The sequence below is a fragment of the Bufo bufo genome, chromosome 3 (genome assembly GCF_905171765.1).
Source record: "Bufo bufo chromosome 3, aBufBuf1.1, whole genome shotgun sequence".
Lineage (NCBI taxonomy): Eukaryota > Metazoa > Chordata > Amphibia > Anura > Bufonidae > Bufo > Bufo bufo.
This window is the reverse complement of record NC_053391.1, coordinates 681762696-681783137: the sequence shown is the minus strand read 5'-3', so window position 1 is coordinate 681783137 and position 20442 is coordinate 681762696. Positions and strand designations below refer to the sequence as shown.

Here is a 20442-nt window from a genome sequence, read left to right as displayed (position 1 = left end):
GCAAATACACTATAATATAATTTCTATGTTGGAAAGTATATTGTAAGTATATCACACCCCTCAGTATGTCACACCTATCGATAGCACACCTATACCAGTCCTTAAAAGGACTTTTGTGGCCCTATTAGCTAGCGTTTGGTGTCCCTAACTGTCTCTGCTCCAAAATGCAACCTCTCCCTACACTGGGAAAACACATAATGTAAAATGGCTGCCAGATCGGGTTCTGTTATAGGGTTAAGGGTGTGTTCATGTGCTGAAATGTCTTAATTGGCTGTCCTGTTGTCATGGTCTTACCTGCTTGCTGCTCTCCTTCGTTTGACATGTGCTGGCGGCCATCTTGGGTTCTGGGTTTCTTGTAGCCTTCCACCCTGCGGCTCCTCCTTCCCCTGGGAGGAGCTGGATGCCTAGCTCATATATATAGGAGGTCTGTGGCTTCAGTTCCTTGCTTGGTCCTCCTGTGTTCACATGCTTCTAGACTGCTGCTGCTTCTGGTTCCTGATCCTGGCTTCGTCTGACTACCCTGCTGGTTCCTGATCCTGGCTTCGTCTGACTACCCTGCTGGTTCCTGATCCTGGCTTCGTCTGACTACCCTGCTGGTTCCTGATCCTGGCTTCGTCTGACTACCCTGCTGGTTCCTGATCCTGGCTTCGTCTGACTACCCTTCTGGTTCCTGACCTCTGGCTTCGCAAAGACTCTGCTCGGTTTCACCATCCGTTTGGACTTTTGCTTTACAGCTTTATTTTCAATAAAGCCTTCTTATTTTCTCTTATCTCTTGTTGTACGTCTGGTTCATGGTTCCGTGACATTAGGACCAAGCCATGAATTCTGACGGTACAGGGCCATCCTCGCTACCCACGCTGGTTGCCAGACTTGATCAGCAGGATCACCTGTTGGGTCGGTTCGCTGTGGCGTTGCAAACCCTGCTTGAACGCACGGCTCATTTCGCTCCCGTTGCCGATGGGTCGGTTGTCGCTCCTGGGCTCGCTCCTACTGCCGCTCCGGTTGTTGCGCCAGAGTCTACCCCGACACCTGTTGTTGCGCCTGCGGTGTTTCGGGGTATGACCGGTTCTGCCCCTCTTCCACAGCGCTTTGGGGGAGAGCCAACTCAGTGCCGAGGTTTCCTTAACCAGGTGGGCATTTATTTTGAGTTGCTGCCACATGCCTTTCCTACTGAGAGATCAAAGGTGGGCTTCTTGATCTCGCTGCTCTCTGACAAGGCCTTGGCCTGGGCCAGCCCTTTATGGGAGAACAACAATCCGGTGGTTGCCGAGTTTTCCGGTTTTGTTGCTTCTCTTCGGAAGGTATTCGATGTGCCGGCTCGTGCTGCCTCTGCTGCGAAGCTCCTTATGTCCATCAGACAGGGTTCACGATCCGTAGCTGAATACGCCATTGAGTTTCGTACCCTGGCAGCAGAGGTGGGCTGGAATAATGAGGCTCTGGTCGCTGCTTTCTCTCATGGTCTCTCGGATGCCTTAAAGGATGAGGTTGCAGCTAAGGACCTACCAGTTGAGCTCGAGTCTCTTATTTCTTTCCTGATTTTGATTGACACCAGACTCAGGGAGAGACCTTCCTTTAAGGAGAACCTGCGGAGGTCTTCTAACAGATTGGTGCCTACGTTTGCTGTCCCACCCGTGCCTCCCTCTCCTCCCACGCCTCCTGGGGATGACTTGTCTGGGGGTGAACCCATGCAGCTGGGGTTTGCTCGCCTGTCCGAGGGGGAGAGGGCACTCCGGAGACGCGAGGGCCGATGCATGTACTGTGGTCTCGGTGGGCATTTTCGGTTGGCATGTCCGAACCGTCCGGGGAACGCTCGTACCCTGAGATCCTGTCGGGGGCAGATCTTGGGTGGAGTCTCCTCGTCCCCGGTTTCCCGTGTTGACAAACCACTGATCACTGTTGTCCTCTCCTGGGTCGGGGGCTCGGTGACGACCCAGGCGTTGGTGGACTCTGGTGCTGGTGGTTTGTTCATCGATAGTGTGTTCGCTGCCGCCAATTCCATTCCTCTGCAGGCTCGAGGTTCCCCACTGGCTCTTGAGGCGATAGACGGCAGACCCCTTCTGCCGCCACACGTGACTCATGAGACCCTTCCAGTGGGGATAGCCATTGGTGCCGTTCACAGAGAGTCGGTCTGCCTCCAGGTTATTTCGTCTCCACACTACTCGGTGGTCTTGGGGTACCCCTGGCTCCAGAAGCATAATCCGACTTTCGATTGGAGATCGGTCGAGATCCTCTCGTGGTCACCGCAGTGTGGGGCTAGTTGCATCCATGGGTCTGTCAAGTTGCTGTGTACTTCCTCGGACTCTCTGTTGCCTCCTGAATACGAGGAGTACCGGGATGTATTCGATAAGGTGCGCGCGGTTGCCCTACCTCCGCACCGCCCATACGATTGTGCCATAGAGTTACAATCTGGTGCCGTTCCTCCTCGTGGCAAAGTCTATCCACTGTCGGTAGCGGAGAATGAGGCCATGGAGGAGTACGTGAGGGAGGCGCTTTCACGCGGACACATTCGCAAGTCTTCGTCCCCGGCAGGGGCTGGATTTTTCTTTGTGAAAAAGAAGGGCGGTGAGTTGAGGCCTTGCATCGATTACAGGGGTCTCAATCGCATCACGATCAAGAACGCTTACCCGATACCCTTGATTTCCGAGCTGTTCGATCGCCTTAAAGGGGCCACGGTCTTTACCAAACTCGACCTGAGGGCGGCATATAACCTGGTAAGGATCAAGGCGGGCGATGAGTGGAAGACCGCGTTTAACACCAGGACCGGTCATTACGAATCCTTGGTTATGCCCTTTGGGTTGTGCAATGCGCCCGCAGTCTTTCAGGAATTCATCAACGATGTTTTCCGTGACCTGTTGCAGCAGTGTGTGGTAGTCTATTTGGATGACATCTTGGTATATTCTGAATCCATGGAGGCCCACATTCTGGATGTCAGACGAGTGTTGCAACGGTTACGAGAGAACAAGCTGTTCGGTAAGCTTGAGAAATGCGAATTTCACCGATCCCAGGTAACCTTCTTAGGTTACATCATTTCCGCTGAGGGGTTCTCCATGGATCCTGAGAAGGTTTCGGCTGTCTTACAGTGGCCCCAGCCCAGTGGTCTTCGTTCCCTGCAGCGCTTTTTGGGCTTCGCCAATTATTATCGGAAGTTCATCAGGGACTTTTCCATGCTGGCCAAGCCTCTCACGGATCTGACCAGGAAGGGCAGTAATTCCCAGGTCTGGCCGCTCGAGGCCATCCGAGCTTTTGAGGCCCTAAAGTCCGCCTTTGTGTCGGCTCCGATTCTGTCGCATCCCAACCCTGGGTTGCCCTTTGTCCTCGAGGTGGACGCGTCTGAGACGGGAGTAGGCGCCCTTCTGTCTCAGCGTAGAACACCAGAGGGTCCTCTGCTTCCTTGTGGGTTTTACTCCCGGAAACTGTCTTCCGCGGAGTGCAACTATCAGATTGGTGACAGGGAGTTATTGGCCATCGTGCAGGCCCTTAAAGAATGGAGGCACTTGCTCGAGGGTTCGGTGGTTCCGGTTCTCATCCTGACGGACCACAAGAATCTGACCTACCTTTCTGAGGCCAAGAGATTGACACCACGTCAGGCCAGATGGGCTCTGTTCTTGTCACGTTTTAATTACGTGGTCTCCTACCTACCCGGTTCCAAGAACATCAGGGCGGATGCCTTATCACGGCAGTACTCCGAGCTGTCCAGGGAGGAGTCGATTCCGACTTCGGTCATACCTCCGAATCAGATCCTGGCCGCCATTCGCACCAGCCTGACCTCTCCCCTGGGTGAGCAGATTTTGGCGGCTCAATCTGGTGCTCCCTCTGGGAGACCCAACGGCAGATGTTTTGTGCCTGAGGAGTTGCGCACTCGGTTGTTGCGAACCTACCATAACTCCAAGACCGCGGGGCATCCTGGAAAGAATCAGCTGTCCTGGGCTGTTTCACGTCTGTTCTGGTGGCCTTCCCTACGTTCCGACATCGCCGCATATGTAGCGGCATGCTCCGTTTGTGCCCAGAGTAAGTCCCCTCGGCACCTTCCGTTGGGCCTTCTGCAACCCATAGCCACCGGGGAGCGCCCATGGTCACACCTGGGGATGGATTTCATTGTGGACCTCCCTGCATCCCGAGGCCATACGGTCATTCTCATGATTGTGGATCGGTTTTCCAAAATGTGCCACTGTGTTCCTCTCAAGAAGTTACCCTCTGCACAAGAGTTGGCCACGATTTTTGCCAGGGAGGTCTTCCGGTTGCACGGTTTGCCTAAGGAGATTGTGTCGGATCGGGGGAGTCAGTTTATGTCCAGGTTCTGGCGCGCCTTTTGCTCCCAGTTGGGGATTCATCTCTCCTTCTCCTCGGCCTACCACCCTCAGTCCAATGGGGCCGCAGAACGATCCAATCAGGCCTTGGAGCAATTCCTTCGTTGCTATGTCTCCGATCACCAAGACAATTGGGTTGACCTCCTGCCTTGGGCTGAGTTTGCCAGGAACACGGCGGTGAACTCTTCCTCTGGGACGTCTCCCTTCATGGCCAATTATGGGTTCCAACCTGCCGTGTTACCGGAGGTATTCTCTCCCCAGGATATTCCGGCTGTGGAGGATCACCTTTCCGTCCTACGTGCTTCTTGGGTACAGATCCAGAAGTCCCTTGAGGTCACTGCGCAGCGCCAGAGACTCCAGGCTGATCGCAGACGAGCGCCTGCTCCTTCCTACCAGGTCGGAGACCGTGTATGGTTGTCCACCCGCAACCTCAACCTTCGAGTGCCCACTCCCAAGCTGGCGCCTCGCTTTGTTGGTCCCTTCCGAGTGCTTCGCAGGGTAAACCCGGTAGCCTATGCCCTTGCGCTTCCTCCTGGCATGCGGATCTCCAACGTGTTTCATGTCTCCCTGTTGAAGCCACTGGTGTGTAATCGTTTCACTTCCTCGGTTCCTCGGCCTCGTCCGGTCCAAGTGGGCAATCGTGAGGAATATGAGGTGAGCAATATCCTGGACTCACGCCTGGTCCGCGGTCGGTTGCAGTTTTTGGTCCATTGGCGTGGTTATGGTCCAGAGGAGCGTTCCTGGGTTCCCTCCGCAGATGTCCATGCTCCTGCCTTGCTCCGAGCCTTCCACGCACGCTTCCCTCAGAAACCGTTTTGTGCTCCGCGGAGGAGGGGCCCTTGAGGGGGAGGTACTGTCATGGTCTTACCTGCTTGCTGCTCTCCTTCGTTTGACATGTGCTGGCGGCCATCTTGGGTTCTGGGTTTCTTGTAGCCTTCCACCCTGCGGCTCCTCCTTCCCCTGGGAGGAGCTGGATGCCTAGCTCATATATATAGGAGGTCTGTGGCTTCAGTTCCTTGCTTGGTCCTCCTGTGTTCACATGCTTCTAGACTGCTGCTGCTTCTGGTTCCTGATCCTGGCTTCGTCTGACTACCCTGCTGGTTCCTGATCCTGGCTTCGTCTGACTACCCTGCTGGTTCCTGATCCTGGCTTCGTCTGACTACCCTGCTGGTTCCTGATCCTGGCTTCGTCTGACTACCCTGCTGGTTCCTGATCCTGGCTTCGTCTGACTACCCTTCTGGTTCCTGACCTCTGGCTTCGCAAAGACTCTGCTCGGTTTCACCATCCGTTTGGACTTTTGCTTTACAGCTTTATTTTCAATAAAGCCTTCTTATTTTCTCTTATCTCTTGTTGTACGTCTGGTTCATGGTTCCGTGACACCTGTCCCACCTGATGAATGTGTCACGGGTCAAAGTTCGGCGCTATGCAAAAAAATATGGAGCGTGTGTATATCGCCATATGATCGCATGTTCGGTGAATCACGAACGAGCAAAGTTTGCTGCGAAACGACCACTGGGCGAACCGCAAGGCAATCTCTACTGGAGACATGGCGCCTACATCTCACGGCCACATGAACCCTGTGGGGGCTGAACTGGAGGAGGAGGAGGACATTGGAGTACAAGCAATGTGTAGCAAAAGGAGGAGCAGGAGCAGCCTGAGGAGCAAGAGGGAGATGAAGATGAGGCAGAGGACCCAGACTGGCAGTATGCAGTGGAGATGGAGGCAATGAGTCCCTCCGAGTCACTTGCCAAATGGCCCGATGCATGCTCACTTGCTTGCGTAGTGACAGCCAAATTGTCACCATTTGGCAGAGGGATGACTAATGGCTCTCCGCCATGTTAGACCCTCGCTACCGGTCCAAAATGGGGGCCTTTTTTACACCGGCTGAGAGGGAGAACAAACTGAACTACTATAGAGACATCCTATGTAGTCAGTTGGCCGCTGCCTATCTGTGCCATCATCCATCCTTTTGCAGGTCTGACCGGGGGGCCCTCTGCGTTCATGTTTCACTGCCATGGATGCTGGTGGGGAAGGGGTGGGGTGGCAGGAGCAGTTCCAGCTCCATCAGCAGCAACCTGAGTCTAGAGTCGCTGATGAGCAGCTATCTTCACCAGCATAGTGAAGAAACTACTCACCAGCATCTAGACATAGAGCAGGACCTGAACCAGCAGCTGGTGGCATACTTGGAGTGCACCCTGCCAGCCATCATTAAAGATCTGCTGGACTACTCGGCAGCCAAACTGGATTTGTGGCCGCAACTGGCAGAGTTTGCCCTGGAAAAGCTGTCCTGCCCAGCCAATAGTGTGGCATCAGAGCGGGTGTTTAGTGCGGCAGGAGCCATAGTTACCCCAAAAAGATCTCCCCTGTCCACCCAAAATGTGGAGAGACTGACCTTTGTCAAGATAAATCAGGCATGGATAAGCCAGGTTTTCCACCCACCAATGCCTGATGCATCAGACTAGATCATCCATGGAGCCACACCAACACTTTGACAAAGGAGACCAGTTTCTTCTGGCTAGCTGCCTCAGCTACTATTCTGATGCTGCCACCTGCCTGATGCCACATTTGATGCCAAGTGCTCCTTCTTTCACCCACCATCTTCAGCTGGTACTGTTATTGCCACCCACCTCCCCACTCTTTCACTGGTCACTCTGTGGTCTCATGATGCTACTGCCACCTCCACACTATGTCACCTTGCAACTCTGTGGTCTCCTAATGCTGCCACCTCCACACTATGTCACCTTGCCACTCTGTGGCCTCCTCATGCTGCTGCTGCCACCTCCACACTCTGTCATTGTGCCACTCTGTGGTCTCCTGATGCTGCTGCTACCTCCACACTATGTCACCTTGCCACTCTGTGGTCTCCTGATGCTGCTGCAACTTTCACACTATGTCACCTTGCCACTCTGTGGCCTCCTCATGCTGCTGCTGCCACCTCCACACTGTACCACTTTGTGGCCTCCTCATGCTGCTGCTGCCACTTCCACACTATGTCACCTTGCCACTCTGTGGTCTCTTGATGCTGCTGCTACCTCAACACTATTTCACCATGCCACTCTGTGGCCTCCTCACGCTGCTGCTGCCACCTCCACACTCTGTCACCTTGCCACTCTGTGGTCTCCTGATGCTGCTGCCACCTCCACACTATGTCATTGTGCCACTCTGTGGACTGTTCACACCCTCCCCACTTCATGACTGTGCCACTATTTTGCCTTTTCGGCCTGGTTGACATCATCATTTATTTGATCCTTCTTCTGATCTGTCAGAAGGAAGGAAAAATGAGGCACACAACGATTCCTGTCTGTGTAGCAGCTGTAGGGCCTGTATGGTCCCTTCAGAATTGGCTTATGATTTGGTAGCCAAAAGCAGGAGTGGGTACAAAACACAGAAGACACAGAAGACAAATATTCCATTCACGTGTCATCTCTGTTTTGGATCCACTCCTGTTTTTTTTGGCATTAGCAATACTGATGGATTACTGACCAAATGAAGGCGGATGCTCAACAGACAGGATCAATTTTTTGGGGGGTTATTGTTCTGACGGATCAGAGGAAGGGCAAAATAATCATTGACGTCAACACAAACTTGCTGCTGACACCCTCTCCACTCTGTCGGGGGGCTCTGCTTGTATAAGCGTTTAATAGAACAGGTTCTGTAGACATCTATGTGGAATCAGTGACGATGGTGTAAAAGAAGTGCGCTCTTTCACGCTATAGTACAATCTTGGGCCTCTGCACGGTTCTTTATACCTGATGCTAACATCGACCTGTAAGGTTGAGTTCACACTTGAGTTATTTGGTCAGTTTTGGCCCCGTGACTGCCCAGTGAAGTGTGCAGTGATTCTAAGAGCGACGCCTGTCATCTGTGTGTAATACGGACTCACAGTATTGTTTCACTACCACAGCAGACTCACTATGTGTGTTACTGCAAGGCACAGTGTTCTACACCACTATACAGGCTCTCTGCAGCCAGGAAATAGCTTTTTTTTTAATGCGATTTGCCACAAATTAATTCGGATCGAATCGAATCTTTTCGGAAAATTTGTCGAACCGACTGAATCAAATTTTTGAGAAATTCGCTCATCTCCAATAATAACCAACCGTATTTTATAAATGATTTCCTTTATATTGTAACCTGCCATAGGAAGCACAAAATAAAGAATTAATTCAATTTTTTTGTTTCTGTAGCAATGCAAAAAAGTTCATCATTACTGTCCAGAAACAATCACCAATAACGGTGACGGTAAGACTTTCAGAATCCATTAAAAGTGTTTTGGTCACAAGTTTTGAGAGCTCTCAAATCAAGTCATTTGATGTAGACGTAATCCAAAGTCCAGCTGCTGCCATAACTTTTACAAGTTCTCAACCATGGGCCCGTACAACAGAACCTCCACGTTATGCTTTAAATTGCTGGTTAACTTTTTGTTTGCAGTAAAAAACCAACAATCCAACGCCTACGCCAGTGACCAGTAAGACCAGGACTATAGTTATAATGATGACCAAGTTTATGTCTTTCATTTCCTCCTCTTCACAGTTATCGGAATTGTTCTGACCTAGAAGTATCTCTACTCTTTCATCGTTAGAGTTCTGACACATGGTAGCATCTATGTCTATGAAGTTCGCCATGTTCCTTCTGACCATGTGGGTGACCCAAGAATTTGCACAGCAGCTGAGGGGGTTTCCATACAAAGAAAGAGTTTTTAAAGTGTTTTCCAAGATAGGGATATTACTGTCCTTCAGATTGCTGAAGCTGTTGTTACTTAAGTCAAGGGTCTCCAAACGACAATTTTTGTTCCAAGAAGGAAGCCATGTCAGTTGGTTTCCAGAGAGGTTTAGATACCGAAGTTGGACTAAACAAGGTAAGTCAACATTCAACTGAATGAGAGAATTATCTTCGATGTGTAGAACTTCAAGAGAACTTTCCAACCCCTTCATGGCATTTGGTTTAATGGTGAGTCCAAGGTTCATGGAGATGTCAAGAAAAGTCAAGGAAGTGCCATAAAATACATATTGTGGTAGAGTTTCCAGCATATTTTGCCGGAGGTTTAAATATTGTAAAGTGGGGATGTTATAAAAGAATAAACAGGAGTGGGTGCCTGGTTTTTGCCTTGCTGCTTCTAAGTTCATGCCACACAAGTCAACCATATTGTTTTGAAGGTTAATGGTGGTAATACTGGGAAGATTTTGGAAGGTCCTAGACTCTACAAGTTGGAGCTGGTTATTTTGTAAGTGAAGAACTTGTAAGGATGGTAGCGAGCTGGTACCCAGTGACATGTTCTGCATCAGATTTTCACTCAAATCAAGTTCCTCCAACGAGTTCAGTTTAACTATCTCTCCAAATTGAAAAGACTGAAGACAATTTCTGCTCAGGTTGATGAATTTTAGCATTGGCATGGTGATGAAGACATCTTCAGTGATGGACTGGATGTTATTGTAACTCAAGTCTAGATGGGTGAGTTTTTGTAAATTAACCATACTTGCATTCCTACCACCATCCTCTTCCAACCAACTGTATTCCTTCTGAGATGCCTCTTCACCGTACCGGATGAGGTTCATGGATAGGTTTAAGAAAATTATATTGTTAACATCTGGGAAAACTGGAAAACGTACTAGTTTGTTGTCACTGAGGTCAACATATCTTAAATTATATTCTTCATCGGACTCGGATGTGTAGAATGATTGTAAACTATTCTTGCTGAGATTAAGACTTTGAAGTTGCCGGAGGTTAAATTGGGATATGCAGGTGATGGAATTCATGGCAAGGTCAATTTTCTTGAGATGAAGAAGGTGCTCAAAAGAACCTTCTTCAATGTCCATGATGATATTGTTGTGAAGGTCGAGTTCTTCAAGAGACGGGGTGCCCGAAAACATTTCTGGAGAAATCATTGTGATGCTATTTTCTGACAGAGAAAGGTAGCGGAGGTGAGGAGCATTTTCGAGAAAGTATGTGATCATATCTGTGTACAGGCTATTCCTTGACAGGTCTAACTTTTGGACATTGGGTAAGAGACCTATACCTAGTGACCTATAACTCACAAATCTGTCCAAATAGTTGTCAGAAAGATTGATTTCTTTCAAATTGATCATGTCCTCAAAGGTATCAGGCTGGATATAACGTATTTTATTGCTGCTTAGATCAAGGATCTCTATAAAGGAATACAAAGTCAATGGGATCTTGGTGAGGTTGCGTAGGTCATTTTTTGACATATAGAGTGCATTAATTTTTACGGGAAGTCCCAGAGGTATCTCTTGAAAAGATTTGTTCTGACAGTTTGCCACCATATTTATCTGATGGGGAAAGAAGAAATAGAAAATATTAATAAGTGCAACATGACATCAGGTTAGATGCAGAAACATTTTATAGAACTCATTTGACCAGAATTTTGGCTAGGGCATGGAGACTTTTTCGACCATATCTGTAACTTGTTATATTGGTGGCCCATGTCTGCCACTGCTCTGCTTTCCCAGCTGGCTTTGCCGCCACTCTGCTCACCTCCGCTCCCCTGCTTTAGTGACCTGGACCCACCGGCCTTCCTCTGCTCCATTGTGGCACTTCTGCCCGTAGGTACCTTCTGCTTGTTTTCTGAATTTGACCCTTCGCTGCCCGACCTGATCTCTGACTGTTTATCGGATTGCACGTACTCTCCCTGCCCTGACCTTGGCCTGTCTCTGACTACAATTTTGTCTGATTCCTCAGTGCTCCGCACTGGTGTCTCTTGACTAGCGTGGGTCAGCAGTCAACCAGAAACTACTCCAGGAGGTAGCGGCCTGGTCGTTCCCCTGCTGCGAAGTCCAGGTCCTTGTACAGGGATTAAAGGGTGAAAACCAGGGGACTCGAAGGATAATGTTCTTAGGAGCAGCCCCAAGTCAAATCTGTTTGGCTAACACATTCGTTCGACACGACTTTTTTCTATATCACAAGATTGTTGCAGCCGGAGGTTTTTCATGAAGAAGCTCTAGTCTAATTGAAGCAAAGAGGAGGGACTACATTTATACACATAGTCCTCTTTTAGGTAATATGGCACCTAATATGTTTATTTCACAGAAATTTGGTATAGCATGTCAGCTGTTCCAGCTGTCTAATACATTGATGGGTTGGATCTGCCAAAGTGGGAGCTGCTAATTGATGGCTCTTTTCTTTGGCTCACAGAGCGGGGATACTAAGCAAGAGACCTCCTCCACTTTGACATCAACAACCAGGAAAAGGGCTATATATACAAGGCTTGACCAAATAGAGCTCCCTTTCGGTACTTCACGCTCCACTTTCCATCGAAGGTGGGATAGATTAACCAGTAGGTTGGTTTCCTCAACCCTAGTGTGATGCCAAAGCTGAAAATCTCCCATGAAAAACTGGCCCAACCTGTGCTGGAGCCCCAACTCTATGGGCAGCCTTTATGGTTCAAATACCTTTGCCTTTACCCATGACCATTACTTGTGCCCACCTTTGTTTTTTAAAGGAACCTGAAGACAAAAATTGACCTAACCCTTCTATGCAGTTGTTTTCCTGTAGAAGTTTGGTGTAATGAGTGCCTCCCTTCAATCTTCTACTTTGTGCTTCTCTCAAATGCGTCTATTAGCAAATTGCAACCAGAGCAGCTCACATTCCAGATACAGAATGCGGCTCGCTTAATCTATCGCAGTCCAGTCTTCAATAAATTGCACATTTGGCAAATCCACAAAAGGATGGAAGAAAAATCCCCGTGACCAAAACTGTGGGAGCTTGTGCTAATTGCTGTAGCTGCACAGAGACATCTGTTTCACATGAGGCCCTCCAGAGCAATGCCAGATGGAGTTGCATAATACAATTGAGGATTTTACTAATATATGACGTAAAGTCATGATTTTATGAAAGACACGGAGGCGAGTATTTGCTTAACTCTTTCTTTACTAAAATTTAGCAGCAAAGACAATTAAAGAAAAAAACCATCAGAGTAACCATGGTAACAACTCCACCCCTTCAGTCCCCATATAAGGAGTATCACTGGCCGGACACTTCCTCTTTCTTTGCGGTCTTCAAACAGCGAAACCTGAAACGGAGAACAGCAGCCGGAACCTCAGCCACGGAACAACTAAAACGGCACCTCTGGAAGGTGAGAATCTGATGACAATCAAGGAATCAACCTGGAAAGGAGAAAAAAGAACACAACATGGTGGTAAACTATAAAAGTTTTGTTTTCTCGTACAATTACAGCTACCAACCGGCAGTGCATCAGGAAACAATAGATAAATAAAATCATACATTAACACAAGAGAAAAAACAACACCAGAGACCAGATGGGAGGGCGAACACCAAGTAGCGGGAGGGAAATACTCGCCTCCGTGTCTTTCATAAAATCATGACTTTACGTCATATATTAGTAAAATCCTCAATTTTATATCAAGACACGGAGGCTCATATTTGCAAGTTTAAAGCTGAGCAATGACTGAGGTAAAAACGTGAGGATCAGGTCTGAAATAGAATTCCCGAAAGGTAGAGACCCGGGACCAATCTGCCAACTTCATGACATCCTCCAAACGAGCACCGGCCACCGTTAATGAGGTAGCCGCTGCTCCACGCACAGAATGCGCGGTAAAAATGGAAGTGTCAACTCCAGAGAGAGAAAGAATCCACTTCACCCACCGGGAAAGCGTAACACTGGTTACCGGAGCAAATGGGCGCCGAAAGGAAATGAACAATTGAGGGGAATCCCCGGAGCGAACGGATCGGGTGCGAGACTCGTATTCCCTCAAGCAAGCAACGGGGCACAGTTGCAGGGAAGAAGGAAACGACGGAAAGGTAACCGACTTAATACCCGTTTTAGTGCGCCGAGAAATGTTGAACATAACGCCTTGCGGAGTAAAATAACGCGCGTCAATGTCCAAAGCTCGGACGTCCGAGACGCGCTTACAAGACACCAAACAAAGAAGGGTCACTAACTTGGCTGAAAGCTGCCGAAGAGACAGAAGAGAGTTGAGGGGCCAGCCCTCCAGAAATCGAAGAACTGTAGCGACATCCCAAGTGGTAGAGAAACGAGGCCTAGGAGGGCGCGACAAACGAGACCCACGTAACAACCTACAAACCAAAGGGTGTTGACCGGCGGGACAACCGTCAAAACCGGAATGTCTAGATGAAATAGCGGAGCGGTATACGTTTAAGGTACGGTAAGCCTTACCCGCCTCAAATAGTGAAGTGAGGAACTGAAGAATAGCGGCTACAGGGGCATGAATGGGATCCAAGTCCCGTGAATCGCACCAACGAACCCAGACGTCCCACGCAGATTGATAGGCTCGTCTAGTGCCTGGAGCCCAAGCTGACTCCAACAGCTGCCTGGTTGCTGCCGAAAATTCAGAGGTATCCCAGGAACCCCTGAAACCCGGCAAGCTAGGATCTGCAGAGATCCGTCCAGCAGGAGTGGATGCTGGTAACCATAAGGGTCGAGTAATAGCTGCGGAAAAAACGGTAGAAGACGAGGAACCTCCGTGAGAAGATTCAGTAACTGAGGAAACCACGACTGCGTCTGCCAGAAGGGTACCAATAGTATTAACTGCGCCTGCTGGCGACGAACCTGAGCGAGTACGCGAGGAATAAGCGCGAATGGGGGAAACGCATAGTGGAGAGAGTTGCCCCAGTCCTGGAGAAAGGCATCTACGGCCTCTGCTTGCGGATCCGGACGCCAACTGAAGAACCTGGGTAGTTGTGTGTTCAGGCGTGATGCGAACAGATCGATGTAAAACGGGCCCCAAAGAGATAAAATATCTCGGAAGACCCTCGGATCCAACCTCCAGTCGCTGGAGTCCGAAATGTAACGAGAACTCCAGTCGGCTAAGGTGTTGTGGAGGCCTGGAATGTATTCCGCCACCACCGAAATTCTGTTGGAAAGACAAAACTCCCAAAAATCCTTGGCCAGACAAGACAAAACCCTGGACCGAGTTCCCCCCAGGTGGTTCACGTACCGGACAGCAGAGACATTGTCCATACGCAGGCGAATACATGCCCGAACTGAACCCTGAGCGAAACTGCGGATCGCAAAAGAACCCGCTAAGAGCTCGAGGGCATTGATGTGAAGATGAGACTCCTCCGGAGACCACGCTCCACCCGTGGAGATTCCTTGACAGTGTGCTCCCCACCCCAACAGACTGGCGTCTGATTCGATGACCATATCCGGTTGTGGGCCGAATATAGCCCGGCCATTCCATACCGACAAATTGTGTATCCACCACACTAACTCGTCTCTGGTCTCTGTATCCAGGACCAGTGTATCTGAGTATGAGGCTCCTGCTCTCAGGTGAGCAATTTTTAGTCTCTGCAGCGCACGATAATGGAGGGGAGCCGGGAATATCGCCTGAATGGAAGAAGTGAGAAGACCGATCAGGCGAGCCAGGTGACGGAGAGATAAGTGTGGGAGCAATAACGCATGATGAATCTCCTTGCGGATCGTTTTGACTTTGGATAAGGGGAGACTGAGAGATTGATCCAACGAGTTTATGGCAAAACCTAGGAACTCTACAGTGGTAGCTGGTACGAGGCAAGACTTCTCGAGATTGAGAATAAAACCTAACCCTTGAAGAAGGGATTTGGCCATCTCCAAATGATTCAAAAGAAGAGGAGGATTCTGGGCCATGATCAGGATGTCGTCTAAATAGATGATTAGACGTACTCCTCTTGCTCTGAGCCAAGCCACCACCGGTTTCATGAGTTTTGTAAAACACCATGGGGCGGAAGATAGGCCAAATGGGAGGCAGGTAAACCGCCATGTCTGGCCGTTCCATAAAAACTGAAGGAGATTTCGAGACGAAGGAGCTACTGGGACTGTAAGGTACGCATCCTTCAGATCCAACTTGACGAACCAGTCTCCTGGAAGAAGCAAATCTCTTAGGAGATGAATGCCCTCCATTTTGAAATGTCTGTAACGAACGAAGACATTCAAATGTTTGAGATTTATGACTGGACGGAATTGGCCACCCTTCTTCTGTACCAGGAAGATACTGCTCAGTACCCCCAGGTGAGGGTCGGGAGACAATTCTATGGCCCCTTTGAATAGAAGGGACGAGAGTTCTGAATGCAGGAGCGTTTGGTCTGACACTGGACCCCATAGAATAGTGGGAAGGTCCTTTGGGGTAGATATCAGTTCGATGGTGAAACCCCGCACCGTAGAAAGCACCCACTGGTCTGAGGTGATGCTTGACCACACCTGGGAAAAGAGACGGAGTCTTCCCCCAACTCTCTGGGGAATCAGAGACGACACACAAAGACGACTTACCATATGGGCGTCTTGATCCCGAAGCGCCTCGGAAACCTCTGAAGCGAGAATGACCTCCGCGGGACGGGAAGAAAGTAGGTTGGTACTTGGAGTCCTGCAGCGACTGGCGGTAATTAAAGGAGCCACGGCCCGTACCTCTGGGCTGGAAATTGGATCGGCCGGACAGACGGCCCCTAAGACTGCCGGCCCTGGAGGAAAAACGTGTTTGGAAAACGCGCCGCATGGAGCTTTGCGCCTTATCAAGGGCCGTAAAAGCACCCACATACTTCCCCAATTCTTTTATGAATGGGTCACCAAAGAGAAGGCCTTGCGCCTCTTTCCCAGATTCTGATAGGGATAAATTGGCCAATTTGGGGTCTATTTTCATTAAAATGGCCTTTCTCCTTTCTATGGCAATTGAAGTGTTCACATTGCCCGTCAAACAAATAGCCCTTTGGGCCCAGCCACTGAGGGCCTCAGGGTCAACTTGTGTGCCAGCTGCTCTAGCGGCTTCAGCAAGATCAAAGATTTTGGCCAGAGGGCCAGTCAAATCAAGCAGCTTGTCCTGGCAAGCCTTCAGAGCAGAGTCCAACCCCTTGCGCGGGTTGAATCCTGTCTTAGCAAGAAATTGAACCACCTTAGGGTCCACGCTTGGGGTCTCACATATTTTGTGAGGAATCAGGGGTCGCGGACATTCGGCCCGTAGCTTACTGCGCGCCTCTTTGGAGAGAGGAGTACGGATCCTTGCTTCCAGGTACTGAGCCACATGAGTGGCCGGAAGCCACTCTGAGGATCTCGGGTGGTGCAATTGGTCAGGGTTGAATAACGGGTCACCCATGGGATCTAGTATTGCGTCTTTGTCAGACTCTAGAGGGTTCAAATCCATTCCCGTTACATTAGACGGGTCATCCTCAATAGCAGGATCAACTGCCACATCAACCAAATCATCCTCACCAGACTGGTGGGATCCATCATCATAAGCCTCCTCAACAGACTCTGCGTCTGAATCTGAAACCGGCTCCGGTTGAGACCGGGCGGTTTTCCATGATCGCACCCTTTCTGCCGGGCGCGGATTAGCTCTTTTACGCGACTTGATCGCGCATTCATTAGATGGGACAGAGCCCACATTCACAAGTGTTCTGGAGGCAGGAGGGGGCATGTCAGTAATAGTTTGAGCCCTCAGGGCTTGGGAAATAGAATGAGATAATGATACTGACACAGAACCCATAGCTGCTACTATAGCCTCAGAAATAGACTGCTGCAAACTAGCAGCCTGTAACTCCTGAGCAGAGGCTTCATTAACTCTATGAGGAGGGGATGGTGAAATCTGGCCAGAGTGTCTCACCTGAACAGAGCTGGCTGGGGACACAGGGACGTTGGACATGATGAAGGAAAAGACCTGGAGGAGTTAGTCACCCCAACAGATCGGAATAATCGGCGCTGAAGAGAAATATAAACGGTGCAGAGAACAACAGTGATGTACAAACAGATCCGGAGACCGCAGTGAATGAACGGAGCAGAGCGGGGAGAAGCAGGGACAAGACTCCTCCCACTACACCCTAAGCGTCCAATACGGTGACTGGGAGAAACAAGATGGCGCCCGAGAATCTCGCTCAGTAGCGCGAGATCTCGGTGCCTGAAGAGATCTGTGAGGTAAAAAGCCCGGGAAAACGGAGCGGGAGCCAAGATAAGGTAATGAAGAAGGAGGGGAGGGAGGGGGAATAAAGAAAATGGCCACGAGACCCACAGGGAAACGGGCAAAAAACGGGTCACCGGAATGGGGACTTAAACATGCGCGAAATGGCGCGATTAGCCAGACAATAGAATCGCAAGAGATTAACCCTATCGGAGGGAAAAAAGAAAGGAAACTGAAAAGATAGTGGACAAAATCCTTGGAGAGACAGAAGACCCCCCAGCAAGGGGTCAGAGTAGAAATATAATCAATAAAAAGGAATATCAATCAAATTCCCCCTAGAAAATTACCAAAAATGTGTATATATATACAATTTTAAGTAAGTAAAACAGCGTGTAAAAATTGACTACTTATCTGAGCTGGAGCAGCAAAGAAAGAGGAAGTGTCCGGCCAGTGATACTCCTTATATGGGGACTGAAGGGGTGGAGTTGTTACCATGGTTACTCTGATGGTTTTTTTCTTTAATTGTCTTTGCTGCTAAATTTTAGTAAAGAAAGAGTTAAGCAAATATGAGCCTCCGTGTCTTGATATAAAATCATGTGTCTCTCACTGGATTTACATATGTTCTTTATCAGAAGGCACTGTATACATGGTGGGGTTTGCACTGAATTTTGCAGGGATGTCTATCTTAAAGGGGTTGTCACAATATGAAAGATAATGCCGAGGGTAAATCCGCCATGTGCCAACCTGACATTGGGATGACAGGCAATGCTTTTTTTGGATTGTACCTCCATCATATTGTCAACCATTGCAAGTGACGCATTGGGATGGCTGCAAATGGGTGTTGTTCTGTGCTCACATTGACTATTGTAGTGGGGTGAAGCTATGAGTGATACAGACAGACAGACCTGGAACTGGAGATATACTAGCCTGTTGGGAAACTTTGGCTAACCTTCTTCTAAAAGCCACCACTAGAGGGCAGCACACTTCCTATTGCCACAGATATAGAGGTCCCCATAATAACCGTAAGAAGAGGCAGTTCAGTACTTCCCCCACCTTCAATAGTATAGAAGGATGGGCAAGGATGGAATATTCCCCACAATCAACCTTCTCCTTCCTTCCATACATTTCTTTAAGGCCCCTTTCACACGAGCCAGCATTCCGCGCGGGTGCAATGCGTGATGCGAACGCATTGGTCCAGCACGGAATCCGGACCTTCATTCATTTCAATGGGGCTGTGTATATGTGCGTTGGTTTTCACGCATCACTTGTGCGTTGCGTGAAAATCGCAGCATGTTCTATATTCTTTTCACGTATGAAAATCGCATCGCATACGCACTTGCTTGCTTTAAGGATGGTTGCTAAGAGATGTTGTTTGTATACCTTCAGTTTTTTATCACGCGCGTGCAAGACGCATTAAATCGCATTTTTCACTGAACACATCCGGACACGCTCGTCTGCAAGGGGCCTAAGGGTTTTTCCAATTCTGACAGCCCTTGTCTTGGGTGCCATGTAATACCACATTTCGCCTGCAGTGGCCGCTGTTGTCATGGAGGGTGTCAGCGGCCTCATTCAGATAAGGGGTGGACCACATACTCATAATTAGCAGCATTTTAGTTGGTAAAATCGGGACATCTAAGCCCCGACCCAGAAGAGCCCGATCCCGCCTGTGAATGCCCACTTATGGTTGGGGTTTATGTTAGCCCCGCCCATATTTTTGGCCCAGGACAGCCTGAATGTGCCAGTCCCAGGACAGTTGGCAACTAGGCATACCATCAAGACGAATGATCCGGAGACTTCAATGTTATCACAGGAATCCCAAGTAGGAGCAATTAAAGGGGTTGTCCAAAATGAGAAAAACATGGTTGCCTCCTTCCAATCTCTAACCCCATTCTTTTCAGTGGAGCAGAGCCACAACCCATGGACAGGGGGTGCTGTTTTTTGTAAAAAAAAACAAACAGCCAAGTATTTTTTTTTTATCCTGGAAACAGATGGCCTAATGCTATCTGATTGGTGGAGATCTGACACCTCTTGCCAGGGCTTTGTACAGCAGCACTGCTCCCATTGACTTCAATGGGAGCAGTGCTGCAGTAATGGATGAACGTCGACGCCGGAGCTACACTGGAACAGCTGTTTGGCGGAGGAGCCTATCCTTTTCAAAATTGGGAATACCCCTTTAAGTAAGACACTGGACTGGCATGATGTGGAACAGGAATACAAGAAGATCCAGACAGCCCGTAACCTCTGCATCGCACCTCGTGGAATTTTCTGACACCCCCCCCCCGCTCCATAATCAGAAATGTTCCCTGAACTGATAACGATTGCAACTTTCTAATGTACGGTACTTTCGAGTTTCAAATCCTCAAAATTGTCAAGACCTCTACTTGCCATCAACGAACGGCAACATTCTCGTTTATTAAAAACCTCTCCTAACGTAAATTCTCACTGCTGAGAGTCTAAACAATCCTCGGACAGATCGTTACATTGTAACGCGCTATCGTGACAGGAGACGGATTTGTGCTGATGTGTATGAGGGCTCGTGCGCATGAACGCATTTTGTTTCCGCGTCCGTTCCGTTTTTGTTTTTTTTTGCGGCCGGTATGCAGAACTATTCCCTTCAACGGAGCCGAGAAAAAAAAACCTGAAATGACTCCATGTCTGTTCCGCAAAAAAATAAATAGAACATGTCCTATTATTGTCCGCATAACGGACTGGCATAAGACTGTTCTATTAGGGGCCAGCAAAATACGGAATGCACACGGACGTCATGAGTATTTTTTTTTGCGGATCTGTGTTTTGCAGACTGCAAAATACATACGGTCGTGCGCACGAGCCCTAATTCAGAGGATTGTCCAACCTGGATACAATTGTAACAGCTATTGTGAGTATTGTACTTTTTTTTTCCAGTCTTTTGATGTAAAGAAGAATGATCTATATTCATTGACAGAAAGCAGAGATGCTGAAAATGAAAATACAAAATCTGATAGAGAGTTAGAGAAATTTTCATTTAAACTTTATAGAAAGCCACTTTAAGGGAGTCCTCCGGGATTTGGATATTGATGTCCTATTCCCAGCACAGGTCATCAATATCTGATTGGTGGAGGTCAGACTCCGGGCTTGTGTTCTATGAGCGCTTGGGCCTCTTCCTCGGCCAATGATGTCCCATTCTTTGGTCACATGGCCTAGGCGCAAGTGAATCACACTGAGCTGCAATACCGAGCACAGCCACTATACAATGTACGGCGCTGTTATGCTGGAGTGCGCGGCGTCTTCCTCAAACGACC

General features: G+C 49.0%; 1 protein-coding gene across 3 annotated transcripts in view; it reads right to left on the bottom strand.

Moving 5' to 3' along the window:
* Positions 1-8409: 8409 nt before the first annotated feature.
* The window catches only part of LRRC32 (leucine rich repeat containing 32), a 62823-nt gene continuing 50790 nt past the window's right edge, over positions 8410-20442 (bottom strand). For all 3 annotated transcript variants that reach the window (XM_040426433.1, XM_040426434.1, XM_040426435.1), the window contains exon 3: positions 8410-10594. In XM_040426433.1, coding sequence (XP_040282367.1) covers positions 8702-10594 — 1893 coding nt within the window. In that variant the 3' untranslated portion in view covers positions 8410-8701. The remainder of the gene's footprint in view (positions 10595-20442) is intronic.